This window comes from Centropristis striata, chromosome 2, assembly GCF_030273125.1.
Source record: "Centropristis striata isolate RG_2023a ecotype Rhode Island chromosome 2, C.striata_1.0, whole genome shotgun sequence".
Lineage (NCBI taxonomy): Eukaryota > Metazoa > Chordata > Actinopteri > Perciformes > Serranidae > Centropristis > Centropristis striata.
This window is the reverse complement of record NC_081518.1, coordinates 214,918-238,079: the sequence shown is the minus strand read 5'-3', so window position 1 is coordinate 238,079 and position 23,162 is coordinate 214,918. Positions and strand designations below refer to the sequence as shown.

The 23,162-nt window shown below is 42.6% G+C and overlaps 1 protein-coding gene and 1 long non-coding RNA gene across 2 annotated transcripts in view; one reads left to right on the top strand and one right to left on the bottom strand.

Moving 5' to 3' along the window:
• Positions 1-22,469, top strand: part of adam10a (ADAM metallopeptidase domain 10a) — a 58,248-nt gene extending 35,779 nt beyond the window's left edge. Inside the window, exons 4-12 of the mRNA XM_059352889.1 lie at positions 1,628-2,110; positions 2,221-2,387; positions 2,569-2,752; positions 4,730-4,880; positions 9,079-9,262; positions 9,765-9,876; positions 11,186-11,406; positions 14,092-14,218; positions 22,086-22,469. Coding sequence (XP_059208872.1) covers positions 1,628-2,110; positions 2,221-2,387; positions 2,569-2,752; positions 4,730-4,880; positions 9,079-9,262; positions 9,765-9,876; positions 11,186-11,406; positions 14,092-14,218; positions 22,086-22,207 — 1,751 coding nt within the window. The 3' untranslated portion in view covers positions 22,208-22,469. The remainder of the gene's footprint in view (positions 1-1,627; positions 2,111-2,220; positions 2,388-2,568; positions 2,753-4,729; positions 4,881-9,078; positions 9,263-9,764; positions 9,877-11,185; positions 11,407-14,091; positions 14,219-22,085) is intronic.
• A 90-nt stretch (positions 22,470-22,559) lies between these two features.
• On the bottom strand, positions 22,560-22,885 carry LOC131987106 (uncharacterized). The gene is made up of 2 exons (XR_009395736.1): positions 22,772-22,885; positions 22,560-22,689 (listed from the first exon to the last, which is right to left on the bottom strand). It is a non-coding gene; the product is annotated as an uncharacterized LOC131987106 (long non-coding RNA).
• Positions 22,886-23,162: the final 277 nt, after the last annotated feature.

The following is a 23,162-nucleotide window of genomic DNA, read 5'->3' as shown; positions in this document are numbered from 1 at the left end:
AGATCATTTCCCTCAGATTTACTGTTTGATCTGGTTTTTAGACCTTTTATCAGTGAACTAATGTGATTGTCATTTGATGTGTGTTTTGTTGCTTCAGTGAAGGAACACACACACACACACACACACACACACACACACACACACACAGCCATATAATGTGCAGCCGTACTGGTGTGCCCATAACGGATCGATTGTTTTTAAGTGCTTCTCTCTTTGTTTGTGTCTGTAAACTGAGTTTCCTCCTTCTGATCGGTTTATTGATTATTGGAGAAACGCTGCTGCAGGTTGCTGGTTGTTGATGGCTGAAGTTTTGTTACATAAAAGAGAAGATGTTATAACACTAAGATACACGAGCAGAAACATCTCAAAGTGGTTCAAGTAAAAAAATTAAAAGATAAGTCTTAAGTTGAGATGAATAAATATGAACTAATGCATCATCTGTTTAATCAGTGTGACAGAGAAACTTCCTCCATCTGGTGAACTTTCTCTAGTTTATGTTCAGTCATTTCCTCCTGAGTCTGAACAACATCAGGACAGAGCAACAGAGCAACAGAGCAACAGAGCAACAGAGCAACAGAGCAACAGAGCGACAGAGAGACAGAGAGACAGAGCAACAGAGCAACAGTGCAACAGAGAGACAGAGAGACAGAGAGACAGAGCGACAGAGAGACAGAGCAACAGAGCAACAGAGCAACAGTGCCTCCTGCTGTGGAGAAAACTCTCCTGCTGCCAGAGAGTCTGTCACTGTGTTGGTGTTCACTTTATCCTGCCGAGACTTTTATTACGCCCACAAACATAATAAAAATCTGTTTTAATGTAATAATCCCACAAACGTAATGAAAATCTGCAGTTTTTAATGTAATAATCCCACAAATTTAATAAAAATGTGCAGTTTTTAATGCAATAATCCCACAAACGTAATAACACTTCAAGATAATTAAGTTTTTGGGTGTGAAAACTATACGAGTCACATTATCTATTATACAAATAAAGCCAGCAGCAGGATTTATCACCCTGGTATCACCCAGTATTAGTAGTGTGTGTATAGGCAAACAAACAAACAACAACAACAACAACAACAACCATTATTCTTTGTGTTATTACATTTGTGGGAATTTATTACAAGTTATTGAAAGTTGAAGATTTTCACTTCCCCACAAACGTAATAAGTCCCTTCAAACCTAATAGTTATTATTATTATTAATAATTATTACATTTGTGGGAAATCTTGTGTTACGTTTGTAGTCGGCAGCAGTTTTTGTTTGTGGGATTATTACATTTAAAGCTGCAGATTTTTATTTGTGGTTTAGGGTTGAGTGGTTAACATTTTAAAACACTAATTTTGTCAGTTTGGCATCTGCAATCACAGTTTAATGGTTCCTGCTTCTCATTAATCAGATTATTGTTTTTGTGACCTATTAATCTAGTTTTTATGACTGAAAATGTCTCACATTTCTAACAAAGATTTTTTTTTTTTTTTATAAAGATCATTCCACAACTTCCTTTTTTTGTGATACAGAAAATTGACATTTTATATATTAAGTGATGCTGCAGAGACTCTGATAATGCTTCATCTGTTTAATCAGTATGACAGAGAAACTTCCTCCATCTGGTGAACTTTCTCTAGTTTATGTTCAGTCATTTCCTCCTGAGCCTGAACAACATCAGGAGAGTTTCTGTGAACTGTGGAACACCAGAACCAACAGCAGAACCAACAGCAGAACCAACAGCAGAACCAACAGCAGAACCAACACCAGAACCAAAACCAGAACTAACACCAGGACCAACACCAGGACCAACACCAGAACCAACAGCAGAACCAACAGCAGAACCAACAGCAGAACCAACAGCAGAACCAAAACCAGAACTAACACCAGGACCAACACCAGAACCAACACCAGAACCAACACCAGAACCAACACCAGGACCAACAGCAGAACCAACAGCAGAACCAACAGCAGAACCAACACCAGGACCAACAGCAGAACCAACAGCAGAACCAACACCAGAACCAACAGCAGAGCCAACAGCAGAACCAACAGCAGAACCAACAGCAGAACCAACACCAGAACCAACAGCAGAACCAACAGGCTTCAGATTGAACATATCTGTTGATTGTTTTAATCTGTGACAGTGAATGAACTCTGAACCTGGAGTTGAGATCTGGAGTATTTAAATAGTTTGATGATCTCATTCTGCTCTTTTTGTTCTTGTTGTGAACAGGAAGCTCTGGAGGAATCTGTGAGAAGAGTAAACTTTATTCTGACGGGAAGAGGAAGTCTCTGAACACGGGGATCATCACGGTGCAGAACTACGCCTCCCACGTCCCCCCGAAGGTTTCCCACATCACCTTCGCTCACGAGGTCGGACACAACTTTGGCTCTCCTGTAAGTACGCTGATTAAAACGATTAAAACTATCACTAACCTGCTTTATCTTCTTTTATTTAACCTTTATTTAACCAGGAAGTCCCATTGAGATTCCAAATCTCTTTTTCCAGAGAAACCTTTTTCCAAAATAGCAGCTAGAACTCAACACAAGAGTCAAAGTGTCTCCTCTGTCTCTCCAGCACGACTCTGGGACTGAATGCACCCCCGGGGAGTCGAAGGAGCAGGGCAAGAAGGAGCAGGGCAACTACATCATGTACGCCAGAGCAACTTCAGGAGACAAACTCAACAACAACAAGTTCTCCATCTGCAGCATCCGCAACATCAGCGCCGTCCTCAACAAGAAGAGAGACGACTGCTTCGTTGGTACGTTCCTCTTCCTCTTCCTGTCTGTTGGGGGGAATAAAGTTAAAGTTTAATAAAGTTTATTCATTTATGGGGAATAAAGGCTCATTTATTCATTTATGGGGAATAAAGGCTCATTTATTCATTTATGGGGAATAAAGGCTCATTTATTCATTTATGGGGAATAAAGGCTCGTTTATTCATTTATGGGGAATAAAGGCTCATTTATTCATTTATGGGGAATAAAGGCTCGTTTATTCATTTATGGGGATAATCAGCCACAACAACCCAGTATCACACCACCACTATTGATAGTGGATATTCAGGATTATAAACAGGATAATGTGTTAGATTTCTCAGTTTATCAGTAAAAATAGGTACGTTTGTTTATCGACTCAGACCTCTAGTGTCTCCGTCTCCGTATCCATGGTGACATGAGAGAAAAACAAACAAACAACCATCATCAAGTTGTTGTTAGTTAAAATAATGAAAGTATCTTCCAACAGGAGGCTCCAGCTCCTCTCACCACTCAGATAATGTTACTGGACTAAAGTTATTCTACTTTCTGCTCTGCTGAGTCTGAATCAGACACATTCACTAACAGGTGTCATCATATTAACCAGTTCATTAAGAGCAACTAGCAACATAATTATTTTATTTTTTCAATGAAACCAGGACACTTAAAGCTTTCCATCGGTTTGTCCAATAGGAGAGCTTTGATCGGCTCTATAATGACGATGGTTGTTCTGTGTCTGATCACTACTATCAGCTGTAAATCCTAATCAATAATTAGGGCCCGAGCAGGCAACGACCTGCGAGGTCCCTATTGTATTTCGAATGATTATTCTTTTTTTTCTTTTTATTATTCTTCTTCCCAAATGATCGCATATTTCACTGCCTGAACATACCCCAAAACTCATGAAACTTTAAATATAAGTCACACCTGGCGAAAAATTTTATAATCTATTGTCATCCTGAATTTTCACCACTAGGTGGCGCTATAATAAAGGAAAGTGCGTTTTGGCTAATAACTTCCACATACTTTATCGCACATTCAAAAAACTTATATCCACGCGTTCACTGAGTTGTGCTGAATCTCCTGATATAGGCCACTCCCATTTTCGCCTACCATTTTTTTTCGCAAATTCGCGAAATGTAGCAAACCTACTTTTTCGAACTCCTCCTAGGCAATTTCATCGTTTTGCACCAAACTTTGCACACAGCATCTATGGACCCTCATGACAAAAAGTTATTAAAAGAATTTTGATTACCCAAAGAATACTCAAGTTATTAAATAACAACTTCCTGCAGGTGGCGCTATTATCAACACAAAACACAAAGTGTTGCATATCTCCACATTGGTGTGTCTGAATGACATGAAACTCAGGTTACTACTTCCCCATGAGCCCCTGAGGCTCGCTACAAAATTTTGGGCGATGAACACTAGGTGGCGCTCTTTAAATTGAAGTATTTTATATCACCAAATCGGTTAGTCGGATTAACACCAAACTTGGTATACTTATTGTCAATGCCCTCCTGAGGAAAACCCTTGAAGGTTTTATTGATCGGCCCCTAGGTGGCGCTCTGGCGGCAGTTTAATTTAATGAGTGCCACTGTGCCCAGACCATAAGACTTAAGGCAATGAAATTCATAGGGGTGGTATAGACTGGCCCCTGTAACGCACAAACCCAGACTGCAGCATGCCCCGACATGCGTGGACTGCGAGGGCCCGTTCAGTACTGCGCGCAGTCCTAGTTTATAAATGTATTTTAAACAGTCTATGGTATAAACAGCCTTCTACAAACCAGATTGATGCATCTTACTATAAATGAACAACATTTTCTCACGGGGAGCATGAGATAGAAAGACTTTATCAAGTCCTCAGAAGTCACCAAGTCCTGAGGCAGAAATCTCAACCGCCCAATATACAACCCAGAGTTCCTCCCAGTGTGGGAGAGAGATTCTGACTTCATGCTGTTGTGTGTCCTCTCTCTGTAGAGTCTGGTCAGCCTATCTGTGGTAACGGTCTGGTGGAGGAGGGGGAGCAGTGTGACTGTGGTTACAGCGATCAGTGTAATGATCCCTGCTGCTACGACGCCAACAAGCCGGACGGGCAGAAATGCAAACTGCAACCAGGAAAAACCTGCAGGTCAGAGACAGTCTCAAGCTTCTGTTAGGTCCCGAATCTGTGCTGACAGAATGTTTCAGCACTAATATTACTAGCATCTGTTTGACTGTTTAACTGTCTGACTGTTGTTGTCCAGTCCCGGCATCTGTTTAACTGTCTGACTGTTGTTGTCCAGTCCCGGCATGTGTTTAACTGTCTGACTGTTGTTGTCCAGTCCCGGCATCTGTTTAACTGTCTGACTGTTGTTGTCCAGTCCCAGCATCTGTTTAACTGTGTGACTGTTGTTGTCCAGTCCCAGCATCTGTTTAACTGTCTGACTGTTGTTGTCCAGTCCCAGCATCTGTTTAACTGTCTGACTGTTGTTGTCCAGTCCCAGCATCTGTTTAACTGTCTGACTGTTGTTGTCCAGTCCCAGCATGTGTTTAACTGTCTGACTGTTGTTGTCCAGTCCCAGCATCTGTTTAACTGTGTGACTGTTGTTGTCCAGTCCCAGCATCTGTTTAACTGTCTGACTGTTGTTGTCCAGTCCCAGCATCTGTTTAACTGTCTGACTGTTGTTGTCCAGTCCCAGCATCTGTTTAACTGTGTGACTGTTGTTGTCCAGTCCCAGCATGTGTTTAACTGTGTGACTGTTGTTGTCCAGTCCCAGCATCTGTTAAACTGTCTGACTGTTGTTGTCCAGTCCCAGCATGTGTTTAACTGTGTGACTGTTGTTGTCCAGTCCCAGCATCTGTTTAACTGTCTGACTGTTGTTGTCCAGTCCCAGCATCTGTTTGACTGTCTGACTGTCTGACTGTTGTTGTCCAGTCCCAGCATCTGTTTAACTGTGTGTTTGTTGTTGTCCAGTCCCAGCATCTGTTAAACTGTCTGACTGTTGTTGTCCAGTCCCAGCATCTGTTTAACTGTCTGACTGTGTGACTGTTGTTGTCCAGTCCCAGCATCTGTTTAACTGTGTGACTGTTGTTGTCCAGTCCCAGCATCTGTTTAACTGTCTGACTGTTGTTGTCCAGTTCCAGCATCTGTTTAACTGTCTGACTGTCTGACTGTTGTTGTCCAGTCCCAGCATCTGTTTAACTGTGTGACTGTCGTTGTCCAGTCCCAGCATCTGTTTAACGGTGTGACTGTTGTTGTCCAGTCCCAGTATCTGTTTAACTGTCTGACTGTTGTTGTCCAGTCCCAGCATGTGTTTAACTGTCTGACTGTTGTTGTCCAGTCCCAGCATCTGTTAAACTGTCTGACTGTGTGACTGTTGTTGTCCAGTCCCAGCATGTGTTTAACTGTTTGACTGTTGTTGTCCAGTCCCAGCATCTGTTTAACTGTCTGACTGTTGTTGTCCAGTCCCAGCATCTGTTTAACTGTGTGACTGTTGTTGTCCAGTCCCAGCATGTGTTTAACTGTGTGACTGTTGTTGTCCAGTCCCAGCATCTGTTTAACTGTCTGACTGTTGTTGTCCAGTCCCAGCATCTGTTTAACTGTCTGACTGTTGTTGTCCAGTCCCAGCATCTGTTTAACTGTCTGACTGTTGTTGTCCAGTCCCAGCATCTGTTTAACTGTCTGACTGTGTGACTGTTGTTGTCCAGTCCCAGCATCTGTTTAATTGTCTGACTGTTGTTGTCCAGTCCCAGCATCTGTTAAACTGTTTAACTGTCTGACTGTTGTTGTCCAGTCCCAGCATCTGTTTAACTGTCTGACTGTTGTTGTCCAGTCCCAGCATCTGTTTAACTGTCTGACTGTGTGACTGTTGTTGTCCAGTCCCAGCATCTGTTTAACTGTGTGACTGTTGTTGTCCAGTCCCAGCATCTGTTAAACTGTTTGACTGTCTGACTGTTGTTGTCCAGTCCCAGCATGTGTTTAACTGTCTGACTGTTGTTGTCCAGTCCCAGCATCTGTTTAACTGTGTGACTGTTGTTGTCCAGTCCCAGCATCTGTTAAACTGTTTGACTGTTGTTGTCCAGTCCCAGCATGTGTTTAACTGTCTGACTGTTGTTGTCCAGTCCCAGCATTTGTTTAACTGTCTGACTGTTGTTGTCCAGTCCCAGCATCTGTTTAACTGTGTGACTGTTGTTGTCCAGTCCCAGCATCTGTTAAACTGTTTGACTGTCTGACTGTTGTTGTCCAGTCCCAGCATCTGTTTAACTGTGTGACTGTTGTTGTCCAGTCCCAGCATCTGTTTAACTGTGTGACTGTTGTTGTCCAGTCCCAGCATCTGTTTAACTGTCTGACTGTTGTTGTCCAGTCCCAGTATCTGTTTAACTGTCTGACTGTTGTTGTCCAGTCCCAGCATCTGTTTAACTGTCTGACTGTTGTTGTCCAGTCCCAGCATCTGTTTAACTGTGTGTTTGTTGTTGTCCAGTCCCAGCATCTGTTAAACTGTCTGACTGTTGTTGTCCAGTCCCAGCATCTGTTTAACTGTCTGACTGTGTGACTGTTGTTGTCCAGTCCCAGCATCTGTTTAACTGTGTGACTGTTGTTGTCCAGTCCCAGCATCTGTTTAACTGTCTGACTGTTGTTGTCCAGTTCCAGCATCTGTTTAACTGTCTGACTGTCTGACTGTTGTTGTCCAGTCCCAGCATCTGTTTAACTGTGTGACTGTCGTTGTCCAGTCCCAGCATCTGTTTAACGGTGTGACTGTTGTTGTCCAGTCCCAGTATCTGTTTAACTGTCTGACTGTTGTTGTCCAGTCCCAGCATGTGTTTAACTGTCTGACTGTTGTTGTCCAGTCCCAGCATCTGTTAAACTGTCTGACTGTGTGACTGTTGTTGTCCAGTCCCAGCATGTGTTTAACTGTTTGACTGTTGTTGTCCAGTCCCAGCATCTGTTTAACTGTCTGACTGTTGTTGTCCAGTCCCAGCATCTGTTTAACTGTGTGACTGTTGTTGTCCAGTCCCAGCATGTGTTTAACTGTGTGACTGTTGTTGTCCAGTCCCAGCATCTGTTTAACTGTCTGACTGTTGTTGTCCAGTCCCAGCATCTGTTTAACTGTCTGACTGTTGTTGTCCAGTCCCAGCATCTGTTTAACTGTCTGACTGTTGTTGTCCAGTCCCAGCATCTGTTTAACTGTCTGACTGTGTGACTGTTGTTGTCCAGTCCCAGCATCTGTTTAATTGTCTGACTGTTGTTGTCCAGTCCCAGCATCTGTTAAACTGTTTAACTGTCTGACTGTTGTTGTCCAGTCCCAGCATCTGTTTAACTGTCTGACTGTTGTTGTCCAGTCCCAGCATCTGTTTAACTGTCTGACTGTGTGACTGTTGTTGTCCAGTCCCAGCATCTGTTTAACTGTGTGACTGTTGTTGTCCAGTCCCAGCATCTGTTAAACTGTTTGACTGTCTGACTGTTGTTGTCCAGTCCCAGCATGTGTTTAACTGTCTGACTGTTGTTGTCCAGTCCCAGCATCTGTTTAACTGTGTGACTGTTGTTGTCCAGTCCCAGCATCTGTTAAACTGTTTGACTGTTGTTGTCCAGTCCCAGCATGTGTTTAACTGTCTGACTGTTGTTGTCCAGTCCCAGCATTTGTTTAACTGTCTGACTGTTGTTGTCCAGTCCCAGCATCTGTTTAACTGTGTGACTGTTGTTGTCCAGTCCCAGCATCTGTTAAACTGTTTGACTGTCTGACTGTTGTTGTCCAGTCCCAGCATCTGTTTAACTGTGTGACTGTTGTTGTCCAGTCCCAGCATCTGTTTAACTGTGTGACTGTTGTTGTCCAGTCCCAGCATCTGTTTAACTGTCTGACTGTTGTTGTCCAGTCCCAGTATCTGTTTAACTGTCTGACTGTTGTTGTCCAGTCCCAGCATCTGTTTAACTGTCTGACTGTTGTTGTCCAGTCCCAGCATCTGTTTAACTGTTTAACTGTGTGACTGTTGTTGTCCAGTCCCAGCATCTGTTTAACTGTGTGACTGTTGTTGTCCAGTCCCAGCATCTGTTTAACTGTCTGACTGTTGTTGTCCAGTCCCAGTATCTGTTTAACTGTCTGACTGTTGTTGTCCAGTCCCAGCATGTGTTTAACTGTCTGACTGTTGTTGTCCAGTCCCAGCATCTGTTTAACTGTCTGACTGTTGTTGTCCAGTCCCAGCATCTGTTTAACTGTGTGACTGTTGTTGTCCAGTCCCAGCATGTGTTTAACTGTGTGACTGTTGTTGTCCAGTCCCAGCATCTGTTTAACTGTGTGACTGTTGTTGTCCAGTCCCAGCATCTGTTTAACTGTCTGACTGTTGTTGTCCAGTCCCAGCCAGGGCCCGTGCTGTACAGCAGCGTGTTCCTTTAAAGGGACCAACGAGCGCTGCAGGGACGAGTCTGAATGTGCTCAGGAGGGGAAATGTAACGGAGGGACGGCTCAGTGTCCCACATCAGAACCAAAGGCCAACTTCACCTCCTGCCACTCAGAGACACAAGTCTGCCTCAACGGGGTTCGTCACTGCTAGTCTCTCTCTCTCTCTATCTCTCTCTCTCTCACTCTCTCTCTCTATCTCTCTATCTATCTATCTATCTCTACCTCTCTCTCTCTCTCTCACTCTCACTCTCTCTCTATCTATCTATCTATCTCTACCTCTCTCTCTCTCTCTCACTCTCACTCTCACTCTCTCTCTATCTATCTCTCTCTCACTATCTCTATCTCTCTCTCCCTCTCTCTCTCTCCCTCTCTCTCTCTCTCTCTCTCTCTCTCTCCCTTTATGCCCTCCTCAGGAATTCTTCTACATTTTTCTCTTCTTTTTTATTCATTTGTTGATCATGTTGGCTGTGTTCCAGCTTGAGGCATGACGTTTTGCAGGAACTTTTTAGTAAAATTGTTTAAATCCGTTGTCGTTACATGGTTAATGGCCTTTCCTGGCCACGAGGGTCTTCAGAGGGCAGTCAGGACCAGGTGTGCGTGAAGGGTTAACTAAAGGTGTTTCCTGTGTTCTGGTCCAGGTGTGTTCTGGTTCTATCTGTGAGAAGTATGGTCTGGAGGTCTGTACCTGTGCCAGTCAAGAAGGTCAGGACGAGGCTGCAGAGCTCTGCCACGTCTGCTGCATGGACAAGAGTGAGTCACTACACGATCACAGGAGGAATAATAATGATCAGACTTTATTGATCTTAATATTACACATTATACAGTCATGGAAATATTATCAGACCTCCTTGTTTTCTTCAGTTTCTTGTTCATTTTAATGTCAGCTCTTAAATTAAACTCTTTCAGCTATTTTTATTTGATATCATTACATTTGTCCAAACAAATGAACCTTTAGTTGAACCAGACATTAAAATGAACAAGAAATTAAAGAAAACAATGGTCTACTAATGTTTCCATGACTGTATGTATGAAGTGTGTTATCTAGTCTGATGATTAGTGTCAGTATAATAATATAATCCAGAGTGTCAGTATAATAATATAATCCAGAGTGTTAGTATAATAATATAATCCAGAGTGTCAGTATAATAATATAATCCAGAGTGTCAGTATAATAATATAATCCAGAGTGTCAGTATATTAATATAATCCAGAGTGTCAGTATAATAATATAATCCAGAGTGTCAGTATAATAATATAATCCAGAGTGTCAGTATAATAATATAATCCAGAGTGTCAGTATAATAATATAATCCAGAGTGTCAATATAATAATTTAATCCAGAGTGTCAGTATAATAATATAATCCAGAGTGTCAGTATAATAATATAATCCAGAGTGTCAGTATAATAATTTAATCCAGAGTGTCAGTATAATAATATAATCCAGAGTGTCAGTATAATAATATAATCCAGAGTGCCAGTATAATAATATAATCCAGAGTGCCAGTATAATAATATAATCCAGAGTGTCAGTATATTAATATAATCCAGAGTGCCAGTATAATAATATAATCCAGAGTGTCAGTATAATAATATAATCCAGAGTGTCAGTATAATAATATAATCCAGAGTGCCAGTATAATAATATAATCCAGAGTGCCAGTATAATAATATAATCCAGAGTGCCAGTATAATAATATAATCCAGAGTGCCAGTATAATAATATAATCCAGAGTGCCAGTATAATAATATAATCCAGAGTGTCAGTATATTAATATAATCCAGAGTGCCAGTATAATAATATAATCCAGAGTGCCAGTATAATAATATAATCCAGAGTGCCAGTATAATAATATAATCCAGAGTGCCAGTATAATAATATAATCCAGAGTGCCAGTATAATAATATAATCCAGAGTGCCAGTATAATAATATAATCCAGAGTGTCAGTATAATAATATAATCCAGAGTGTCAGTATAATAATATAATCCAGAGTGTCAGTATAATAATATAATCCAGAGTGTCAGTGTCTCCAACATGTTTGTGTCTGTGGTTCTCCAGTGAAGCCGACCACCTGCAGCAGCACCGGTTCTGATAAATGGGTCCAGTTCTTCAACAGGAAGGTGACGACGCTGCAGCCCGGCTCGCCCTGCAACGACTTCAAGGGTTACTGCGACGTCTTCATGAGGTGTCGGCTGGTGGACGCCGACGGCCCGCTGGCTCGCCTCAAGAAGGCCATCTTCAACGCCGAGCTCTACGAGAACATCGCTGAGTGGATAGTGGTGAGTGGATCCGTCAACCAGAGACCACACATAAATAATAAACGGTGTAAATAATGTACGGAGTCACCGTACGGGGAGCAGACCATATCTGGAGGAGGAGAGGGATCCCCGACTACAGCCTCGACACCTCAACCTGACTGGGACGGTCCTTTAGGTGGTTCTATGGTCCTTTAGGTGGCTCTATGATCCTTTAGGTGGTTCTACGGGTCCTTTAGGTGGTTCTACGGTCCTTTAGGTGGTTCTACGGTCCTTTAGGTGGTTCTACGGGTCCTTTAGGTGGTTCTACCGGTCCTTTAGGTGGTTCTATGGTCCTTTAGGTGGTTCTACGGGTCCTTTAGGTGGTTCTACGGTCCTTTAGGTGGTTCTACTGGTCCTTTAGGTGGCTCTATGATCCTTTAGGTGGTTCTACGGGTCCTTTAGGTGGTTCTACGGTCCTTTAGGTGGTTCTACGGTCCTTTAGGTGGTTCTACGGGTCCTTTAGGTGGTTCTACCGGTCCTTTAGGTGGTTCTATGGTCCTTTAGGTGGTTCTACGGGTCCTTTAGGTGGTTCTACGGTCCTTTAGGTGGTTCTACGGTCCTTTAGGTGGTTCTATGGTCCTTTAGGTGGTTCTACGGTCCTTTAGGTGGTTCTACCGGTCCTTTAGGTGGTTCTACCGGTCCTTTAGGTGGTTCTATGGTCCTTTAGGTGGTTCTACGGGTCCTTTAGGTGGTTCTACGGTCCTTTAGGTGGTTCTACTGGTCCTTTAGGTGGTTCTATGGTCCTTTAGGTGGTTCTACGGGTCCTTTAGGTGGTTCTATGGTCCTTTAGGTGGTTCTACGGGTCCTTTAGGTGGTTCTACCGGTCCTTTAGGTGGTTCTACCGGTCCTTTAGGTGGTTCTACGGGTCCTTTAGGTGGTTCTACGGGTCCTTTAGGTGGTCCTATGGTCCTTTAGGTGGTTCTACGGGTCCTTTAGGTGGTTCTATGGTCCTTTAGGTGGTTCTATCGTCCTTTAGGTGGTTCTACGGTCCTTTAGGTGCTTCTACGGGTCCTTTAGGTGGTTCTATGGTCCTTTAGGTGGTTCTACGGGTCCTTTAGGTGGTTTTACTGGTCCTTAAAGGTGGTTCTACCGGTCCTTTAGGTGGTTCTATCGTCCTTTAGGTGGTTCTACCGGTCCTTTAGGTGGTTCTATGGTCCTTTAGGGGGTTCTATGGGTCCTTTAGGTGGTTCTATGGGTCCTTTAGGTGGTTCTACTGGTCCTTTAGGTGGTTCTACGTGTCCTTTAGGTGGTTCTATGGTCCTTTAGGTGGTTCTACGGGTCCTTTAGGTGGTTCTACTGGTCCTTTAGGTGGTTCTATGGTCCTTTAGGTGGTTCTACTGGTCCTTTAGGTGGTTCTACGGGTCCTTTAGGTGGTTCTACTGGTCCTTTAGGTGGTTCTACTGGTCCTTTAGGTGGTTCTACGGGTCCTTTCGGTGGTTCTACGGGTCCTTTAGGTCGTTCTACGGGTCCTTTAGGTGGTTCTACTGGTCCTTTAGGTGGTTCTACGGGTCCTTTAGGTGGTTCTACTGATCTTTTAGGTGGTTCTACGGGTCCTTTAGGTGGTTCTACGGGTCCTTTAGGTGGTTCTACTGGTCCTTTAGGTGGTTCTTGTGGTTCTCAGTATTAACTGAAGCATTAACTGATGCTAGTTTAAATGTTGTTAGTGACCTCAGTAAACTGAGCAACGACTCCTTGGAGTGTCTGTTAGTCCAACAAACGCTGAACAAGACATTTAATGAACAAAACCTTCAGATAATACGTCAGTAAGTCAAAATACAGTGAAAGGATCAAAGTTCTGAGACCAAACTGCTAAACGTCCTTTTTTATATCTATATAACGTTATATATAACTTTATTGACACGTTGCCGTGGATACGCAATGTTCTGCTTCTCTCCTGATGACGGCTCGCCGTGTTAGTGACCTGTCAATCAAAGGTAGCCCCGCCCCAAATCATACCATTCTTTATCTTCTATTTTCTTCTAAACGAGCCATTATTAGAACTATTGACATCAAATTGTCTTGAAGATTGTTTACTAGTGATTGAGACCATAGTGTTAGGTAGTGTAGTGCAAAAAAACATTTCTGAGGTAATAAATCAAGTGACAAGTTTTCTCATTTTGCACTGAAATGAATGGACAGAAATGCTTTTACAGCTACAATTAGCGCCCCCTGCTGGAATGGTAGAATGCAGCTTCAGGCACTTCCTGGTTTGCCTCCCTGCTCGGAGCCGGAGGTTGCCGCCTGGCTCGGACCGGGAGGTTGCCGCCTGGCTATGAGCCGGAGGTTGCCGCCTGGCTTGGACCGGGAGGTTGCCGCCTGGCTCGGACCAGGAGGTTGCCGCCTGGCTCGGACCGGGAGGTTGCCGCCTGGCTCGGACCGGGAGGTTGCCGCCTGGCTCAGAGACGGAGGTTGCCGCCTGGCTATGAGCCGGAGGTTGCCGCCTGGCTTGGACCAGGAGGTTGCCGCCTGGCTTGGACCAGGAGGTTGCCGCCTGGCTTGGACCAGGAGGTTGCCGCCTGGCTCGGAGCCGGAGGTTGCCGCCTGGCTCGGAGCCGGAGGTTGCCGCCTGGCTCGGACCAGGAGGTTGCCGCCTGGCTCGGACCAGGAGGTTGCCGCCTGCTGTCCCCACATGCTGTGTGATGCTCAGACTGTCATGTGTCTCCTCAGGCTCACTGGTGGGCCGTGCTGCTGATGGGCGTGGCTCTCATCATGCTGATGGCCGGATTCATTAAGATCTGCAGCGTCCACACGCCCAGCAGCAACCCCAAGCTGCCCCCCCCCAAACCCCTGCCAGGTACGCTTCTACTCACTGTTTCTACTGTAGGATCAAGACATTAGAATATGGGGAACCAGCTTCTACTCCCTGTTTCTACTGTAGGATCAAGACATTAGAATATGGGGAACCAGCTTCTACTCCCTGTTTCTACTGTAGGATCACACCAAGACATTAGAATATGGGGAACCAGCTTCTATTCACTGTTTCTACTGTAGGATCAAGACATTAGAATATGGGGAACCAGCTTCTACTCACTGTTTCTACTGTAGGATCAAGACATTAGAATATGGGGAACCAGCTTCTACTCACTGTTTCTACTGTAGGATCACACCAAGACATTAGAATATGGGGAACCAGCTTCTATTCACTGTTTCTACTGTAGGATCACACCAAGACATTAGAATATGGGGAACCAGCTTCTATTCACTGTTTCTACTGTAGGATCAAGACATTAGAATATGGGGAACCAGCTTCTATTCACTGTTTCTACTGTAGGATCACACCAAGACATTAGAATATAGGGAACCAGCTTCTACTCACTGTTTCTACTGTAGGATCACACCAACACATTAGAATATGGGGAACCAGCTTCTACTCACTGTTTCTACTGTAGGATCACACCAAGACATTAGAATATGGGGAACCAGCTTCTACTCACTGTTTCTACTGTACGATCACACCAAGACATTAGAATATAGGGAACCAGCTTCTACTCACTGTTTCTACTGTAGGAGCACATCAAGACATTAGAATATGGGGAACCAGCTTCTATTCACTGTTTCTACTGTAGGATCAAGACATTAGAATGTGGGGAACCAGCTTCTATTCACTGTTTCTACTGTAGGATCACACCAAGACATTAGAATGTGGGGAACCAGCTTCTATTCACTGTTTCTACTGTAGGATCACACCAAGACATTAGAATATAGGAACCAGCTTCTATTCACTGTTTCTACTGTAGGATCACATCAAGACATTAGAATATGGGGAACCAGCTTCTATTCACTGTTTCTACTGTAGGATCAAGACATTAGAATATGGGGAACCAGCTTCTATTCACTGTTTCTACTGTAGGAGCACACCAAGACATTAGAATATGGGGAACCAGCTTCTATTCACTGTTTCTACTGTAGGATCAAGACATTAGAATATGGGGAACCAGCTTCTATTCACTGTTTCTACTGTAGGATCAAGACATTAGAATATAGGGAACCAGCTTCTATTCACTGTTTCTACTGTAGGATCAAGACATTAGAATATGGGGAACCAGCTTCTACTCACTGTTTCTACTGTAGGATCAAGACATTAGAATATGGGGAACCAGCTTCTACTCACTGTTTCTACTGTAGGATCAAGACATTAGAATATGGGGAACCAGCTTCTACTCACTGTTTCTACTGTAGGATCACACCAAGACATTAGAATATGGGGAACCAGCTTCTATTCACTGTTTCTACTGTAGGATCACACCAAGACATTAGAATATGGGGAACCAGCTTCTATTCACTGTTTCTACTGTAGGATCAAGACATTAGAATATGGGGAACCAGCTTCTATTCACTGTTTCTACTGTAGGATCACACCAAGACATTAGAATATAGGGAACCAGCTTCTACTCACTGTTTCTACTGTAGGATCACACCAACACATTAGAATATGGGGAACCAGCTTCTACTCACTGTTTCTACTGTAGGATCACACCAAGACATTAGAATATGGGGAACCAGCTTCTACTCACTGTTTCTACTGTACGATCACACCAAGACATTAGAATATAGGGAACCAGCTTCTACTCACTGTTTCTACTGTAGGAGCACATCAAGACATTAGAATATGGGGAACCAGCTTCTATTCACTGTTTCTACTGTAGGATCAAGACATTAGAATGTGGGGAACCAGCTTCTATTCACTGTTTCTACTGTAGGATCACACCAAGACATTAGAATGTGGGGAACCAGCTTCTATTCACTGTTTCTACTGTAGGATCACACCAAGACATTAGAATATAGGGAACCAGCTTCTATTCACTGTTTCTACTGTAGGATCACATCAAGACATTAGAATATGGGGAACCAGCTTCTATTCACTGTTTCTACTGTAGGATCAAGACATTAGAATATGGGGAACCAGCTTCTATTCACTGTTTCTACTGTAGGAGCACACCAAGACATTAGAATATGGGGAACCAGCTTCTATTCACTGTTTCTACTGTAGGATCAAGACATTAGAATATGGGGAACCAGCTTCTATTCACTGTTTCTACTGTAGGATCAAGACATTAGAATATGGGGAACCAGCTTCTATTCACTGTTTCTACTGTAGGATCAAGACATTAGAATATGGGGAACCAGCTTCTACTCACTGTTTCTACTGTAGGATCAAGACATTAGAATGTGGGGAACCAGCTTCTATTCACTGTTTCTACTGTAGGATCAAGACATTAGAATATGGGGAACCAGCTTCTACTCACTGTTTCTACTGTAGGATCAAGACATTAGAATGTGGGGAACCAGCTTCTATTCACTGTTTCTACTGTAGGATCAAGACATTAGAATATGGGGAACCAGCTTCTATTCACTGTTTCTACTGTAGGATCAAGACATTAGAATATGGGGAACCAGCTTCTACTCACTGTTTCTACTGTAGGATCAAGACATTAGAATATGGGGAACCAGCTTCTACTCACTGTTTCTACTGTAGGATCAAGACATTAGAATATGGGGAACCAGCTTCTACTCATTGTTTCTACTGTAGGATCACACCAAGACATTAGAATATGGGGAACCAGCTTCTACTCACTGTTTCTACTGTACGATCACACCAAGACATTAGAATATAGGGAACCAGCTTCTACTCACTGTTTCTACTGTAGGAGCACATCAAGACATTAGAATATGGGGAACCAGCTTCTATTCACTGTTTCTACTGTAGGATCAAGACATTAGAATGTGGGGAACCAGCTTCTATTCACTGTTTCTACTGTAGGATCACACCAAGACATTAGAATGTGGGGAACCAGCTTCTATTCACTGTTTCTACTGTAGGATCACACCAAGACATTAGAATATAGGGAACCAGCTTCTATTCACTGTTTCTACTGTAGGATCACATCAAGACATTAGAATATGGGGAACCAGCTTCTATTCACTGTTTCTACTGTAGGATCAAGACATTAGAATATGGGGAACCAGCTTCTATTCACTGTTTCTACTGTAGGAGCACACCAAGACATTAGAATATGGGGAACCAGCTTCTATTCACTGTTTCTACTGTAGGATCAAGACATTAGAATATGGGGAACCAGCTTCTATTCACTGTTTCTACTGTAGGATCAAGACATTAGAATATGGGGAACCAGCTTCTATTCACTGTTTCTACTGTAGGATCAAGACATTAGAATATGGGGAACCAGCTTCTACTCACTGTTTCTACTGTAGGATCAAGACATTAGAATGTGGGGAACCAGCTTCTATTCACTGTTTCTACTGTAGGATCAAGACATTAGAATATGGGGAACCAGCTTCTACTCACTGTTTCTACTGTAGGATCAAGACATTAGAATGTGGGGAACCAGCTTCTATTCACTGTTTCTACTGTAGGAGCACATCAAGACATTAGAATATGGGGAACCAGCTTCTATTCACTGTTTCTACTGTAGGAGCACATCAAGACATTAGAATATGGGGAACCAGCTTCTATTCACTGTTTCTACTGTAGGATCACATCAAGACATTAGAATGTGGGGAACCAGCTTCTATTCACTGTTTCTACTGTAGGAGCACATCAAGACATTAGAATATGGGGAACCAGCTTCTATTCACTGTTTCTACTGTAGGAGCACACCAAGACATTAGAATATGGGGAACCAGCTTCTATTCACTGTTTCTACTGTAGGAGCACATCAAGACATTAGAATATGGGGAACCAGCTTCTATTCACTGTTTCTACTGTAGGATCACATCAAGACATTAGAATATGGGGAACCAGCTTCTATTCACTGTTTCTACTGTAGGATCAAGACATTAGAATATGGGGAACCAGCTTCTATTCACTGTTTCTACTGTAGGAGCACACCAAGACATTAGAATATGGGGAACCAGCTTCTATTCACTGTTTCTACTGTAGGATCAAGACATTAGAATATGGGGAACCAGCTTCTATTCACTGTTTCTACTGTAGGATCAAGACATTAGAATATGGGGAACCAGCTTCTATTCACTGTTTCTACTGTAGGATCAAGACATTAGAATATGGGGAACCAGCTTCTATTCACTGTTTCTACTGTAGGATCAAGACATTAGAATATGGGGAACCAGCTTCTACTCACTGTTTCTACTGTAGGATCACACCAAGACATTAGAATATGGGGAACCAGCTTCTACTCACTGTTTCTACTGTAGGATCAAGACATTAGAATATGGGGAACCAGCTTCTTCTAACTGTTTCTACTGTAGGATCAAGACATTAGAATATGGGGAACCAGCTTCTATTCACCGTTTCTACTGTAGGATCAAGACATTAGAATATGGGGAACCAGCTTCTACTCACTGTTTCTACTGTAGGATCAAGACATTAGAATGTGGGGAACCAGCTTCTATTCACTGTTTCTACTGTAGGATCAAGACATTAGAATATGGGGAACCAGCTTCTACTCACTGTTTCTACTGTAGGATCAAGACATTAGAATGTGGGGAACCAGCTTCTATTCACTGTTTCTACTGTAGGATCAAGACATTAGAATATGGGGAACCAGCTTCTATTCACTGTTTCTACTGTAGGATCAAGACATTAGAATATGGGGAACCAGCTTCTACTCACTGTTTCTACTGTAGGATCAAGACATTAGAATATGGGGAACCAGCTTCTACTCACTGTTTCTACTGTAGGATCAAGACATTAGAATATGGGGAACCAGCTTCTACTCACTGTTTCTACTGTAGGATCACACCAAGACATTAGAATATGGGGAACCAGCTTCTATTCACTGTTTCTACTGTAGGATCACACCAAGACATTAGAATATGGGGAACCAGCTTCTATTCACTGTTTCTACTGTAGGATCAAGACATTAGAATATGGGGAACCAGCTTCTATTCACTGTTTCTACTGTAGGATCACACCAAGACATTAGAATATAGGGAACCAGCTTCTACTCACTGTTTCTACTGTAGGATCACACCAACACATTAGAATATGGGGAGCCAGCTTCTACTCACTGTTTCTACTGTAGGATCACACCAAGACATTAGAGTATGGGGAACCAGCTTCTACTCACTGTTTCTACTGTACGATCACACCAAGACATTAGAATATAGGGAACCAGCTTCTACTCACTGTTTCTACTGTAGGAGCACATCAAGACATTAGAATATGGGGAACCAGCTTCTATTCACTGTTTCTACTGTAGGATCAAGACATTAGAATGTGGGGAACCAGCTTCTATTCACTGTTTCTACTGTAGGATCACACCAAGACATTAGAATGTGGGGAACCAGCTTCTATTCACTGTTTCTACTGTAGGATCACACCAAGACATTAGAATATAGGGAACCAGCTTCTATTCACTGTTTCTACTGTAGGATCACATCAAGACATTAGAATATGGGGAACCAGCTTCTATTCACTGTTTCTACTGTAGGATCAAGACATTAGAATATGGGGAACCAGCTTCTATTCACTGTTTCTACTGTAGGAGCACACCAAGACATTAGAATATGGGGAACCAGCTTCTATTCACTGTTTCTACTGTAGGATCAAGACATTAGAATATGGGGAACCAGCTTCTATTCACTGTTTCTACTGTAGGATCAAGACATTAGAATATGGGGAACCAGCTTCTATTCACTGTTTCTACTGTAGGATCAAGACATTAGAATATGGGGAACCAGCTTCTACTCACTGTTTCTACTGTAGGATCAAGACATTAGAATGTGGGGAACCAGCTTCTATTCACTGTTTCTACTGTAGGATCAAGACATTAGAATATGGGGAACCAGCTTCTACTCACTGTTTCTACTGTAGGATCAAGACATTAGAATGTGGGGAACCAGCTTCTATTCACTGTTTCTACTGTAGGAGCACATCAAGACATTAGAATATGGGGAACCAGCTTCTATTCACTGTTTCTACTGTAGGAGCACATCAAGACATTAGAATATGGGGAACCAGCTTCTATTCACTGTTTCTACTGTAGGATCACATCAAGACATTAGAATGTGGGGAACCAGCTTCTATTCACTGTTTCTACTGTAGGAGCACATCAAGACATTAGAATATGGGGAACCAGCTTCTATTCACTGTTTCTACTGTAGGAGCACACCAAGACATTAGAATATGGGGAACCAGCTTCTATTCACTGTTTCTACTGTAGGAGCACATCAAGACATTAGAATATGGGGAACCAGCTTCTATTCACTGTTTCTACTGTAGGATCACATCAAGACATTAGAATATGGGGAACCAGCTTCTATTCACTGTTTCTACTGTAGGATCAAGACATTAGAATATGGGGAACCAGCTTCTATTCACTGTTTCTACTGTAGGATCAAGACATTAGAATATGGGGAACCAGCTTCTATTCACTGTTTCTACTGTAGGAGCACACCAAGACATTAGAATATGGGGAACCAGCTTCTATTCACTGTTTCTACTGTAGGAGCACATCAAGACATTAGAATATGGGGAACCAGCTTCTATTCACTGTTTCTACTGTAGGATCACATCAAGACATTAGAATATGGGGAACCAGCTTCTATTCACTGTTTCTACTGTAGGATCAAGACATTAGAATATGGGGAACCAGCTTCTATTCACTGTTTCTACTGTAGGAGCACACCAAGACATTAGAATATGGGGAACCAGCTTCTATTCACTGTTTCTACTGTAGGATCAAGACATTAGAATATGGGGAACCAGCTTCTACTCACTGTTTCTACTGTAGGATCACACCAAGACATTAGAATATGGGGAACCAGCTTCTACTCACTGTTTCTACTGTAGGATCAAGACATTAGAATATGGGGAACCAGCTTCTTCTTACTGTTTCTACTGTAGGATCAAGACATTAGAATATGGGGAACCAGCTTCTACTCACTGTTTCTACTGTAGGATCACACCAAGACATTAGAATATGGGGAACCAGTTCCTGCTGTTTAACAAGAGTCGGCCATCGGTCAGAAAAATAAAAAACCTAAACCTTCAGTTCACATGGTCACGTTTTTAATACATGGTTGATTACAGATTAGGAATAAAAATGTTTAATGTTGATAGAATATTTGTTGTTTGTGTTTCTTTTTAAAGACATAACATGTTATTGCTCGGCCTGTCACCAGAACACAGTTATTAGGACGATATATTGTACAGTTTTTATACAGTATTATACAGTATTTATAGAGTATTATACAGTATTTATAGAGTATTATACAGTATTTATAGAGTATTATACAGCATTTATAGAGTATTATACAGTTATTGCTTTGTTTGCCTCATCTCCTCATCACATCACCTCTCTGCACTGATGATTATTTGGTTCTTACCAGGATAAAAAAAACTTTAGATTTAGAAGTGTTAGATCATTTATCTTCGTTTAAGAGTTCATGTCTTATTTTAAGTGTTCAACATGCTTATTTCTAGATTGAATAATCTTAATGTAATAAATCTTGTCAAGGTAAATTATCTGTCCATGCAGCAGATCATTTCCCTCAGATTTACTGTTTGATCTGGTTTTAGACCTTTAGATTTACTGTTTGATCTGGTTTTAGACCTTTAGATTTCCTGTTTGATCTGGTTTTTCTCAGTGTGTTGGTGTTTCTAGTGTTTCTTGTCCTGTTCTGAGCCTCTCTGTGACTCTCTAATGGTTCCTTGCTAACCTTCTAACGTTCTGCAGGAACCCTGAAGCGGCGGCAGCAGCGGCAGCAGCAGCAGCGCTCCACCCAGCAGGCTCCACCCAACCAGCGCCACTACCGGCAGCCCAGAGAGAGCTACCAGATGGGCCAGATGAGGCGCTGACCGCCTGCTCTCTGGTTCTACTAGTGCCTGTTCTCTGGTTCTACTAGTGCCTACAGTAGGAGAACCTCACTCCAAAGAGTCCTCTACCACACACTGCAACACTCTAACTGGACGATTCCACTGGAATAAAGCTCAGAAGGTTCCTCTGAGAACAACAGACTCACTCAGCACCGTCAGCTCTGAGACGAGCAGCTTCACAGCTTCTACAGGAGCCGAGACCAGGAGGAGGTTCTAACGCTTCTACTGGCTTTTATTCTGTTTTTACCCAGACTGGAGGAGAGAGGACCAGCTCCGAGTCTCTCTCCTCCACCTCCTCTACCTGGTTCTCCTCCTCTTCTACCTGGTTCTCCTCCTCTTCTACCTGGTTCTCCTCCTCTTCTACCTGGTTCTGTTCTCTTCTACCTGGTTCTGTTCTCTTCTACCTGGTTCTGTTCTGTTCTACCTGGTTCTGTTCTCTTCTACCTGGTTCTGTTCTGTTCTACCTGGTTCTCTTCCTCTTCTACCTGGTTCTGTTCTCTTCTACCTGGTTCTGTTCTGTTCTACCTGGTTCTCTTCCTCTTCTACCTGGTTCTGTTCTCTTCTACCTGGTCTGAAGTGCTGCAGGTATTTTCTGCCAATCAACAGCAATGAGACACTCAGCTGGAGGATAATTCTTTCTTTTCTTTCTTTTCTTTTCTTTCTTTTCTTTTCTTTTTCTTTTCATCTTGCCAATGTTATTAGATTGTTTTAAATCAAAAACTGCATCAGAAGCTTTTTATTTCTGTCTTCTTTCAGTGAGGAATCACACGTGTTGCAGTAGCTTGTTGTTTTTTCTCTGTTTTCAAATGAAATTTTCTTTTTGCGATGAAGATAATTTAGTGTTTTAATTGACTTTCTCAGGATTAATAAAACAAGAGTGTGAGGAGAATACGAGGCGTCTGCATGTGTTTCAGGCTGAAGCTTTAAAGGTTTAAAG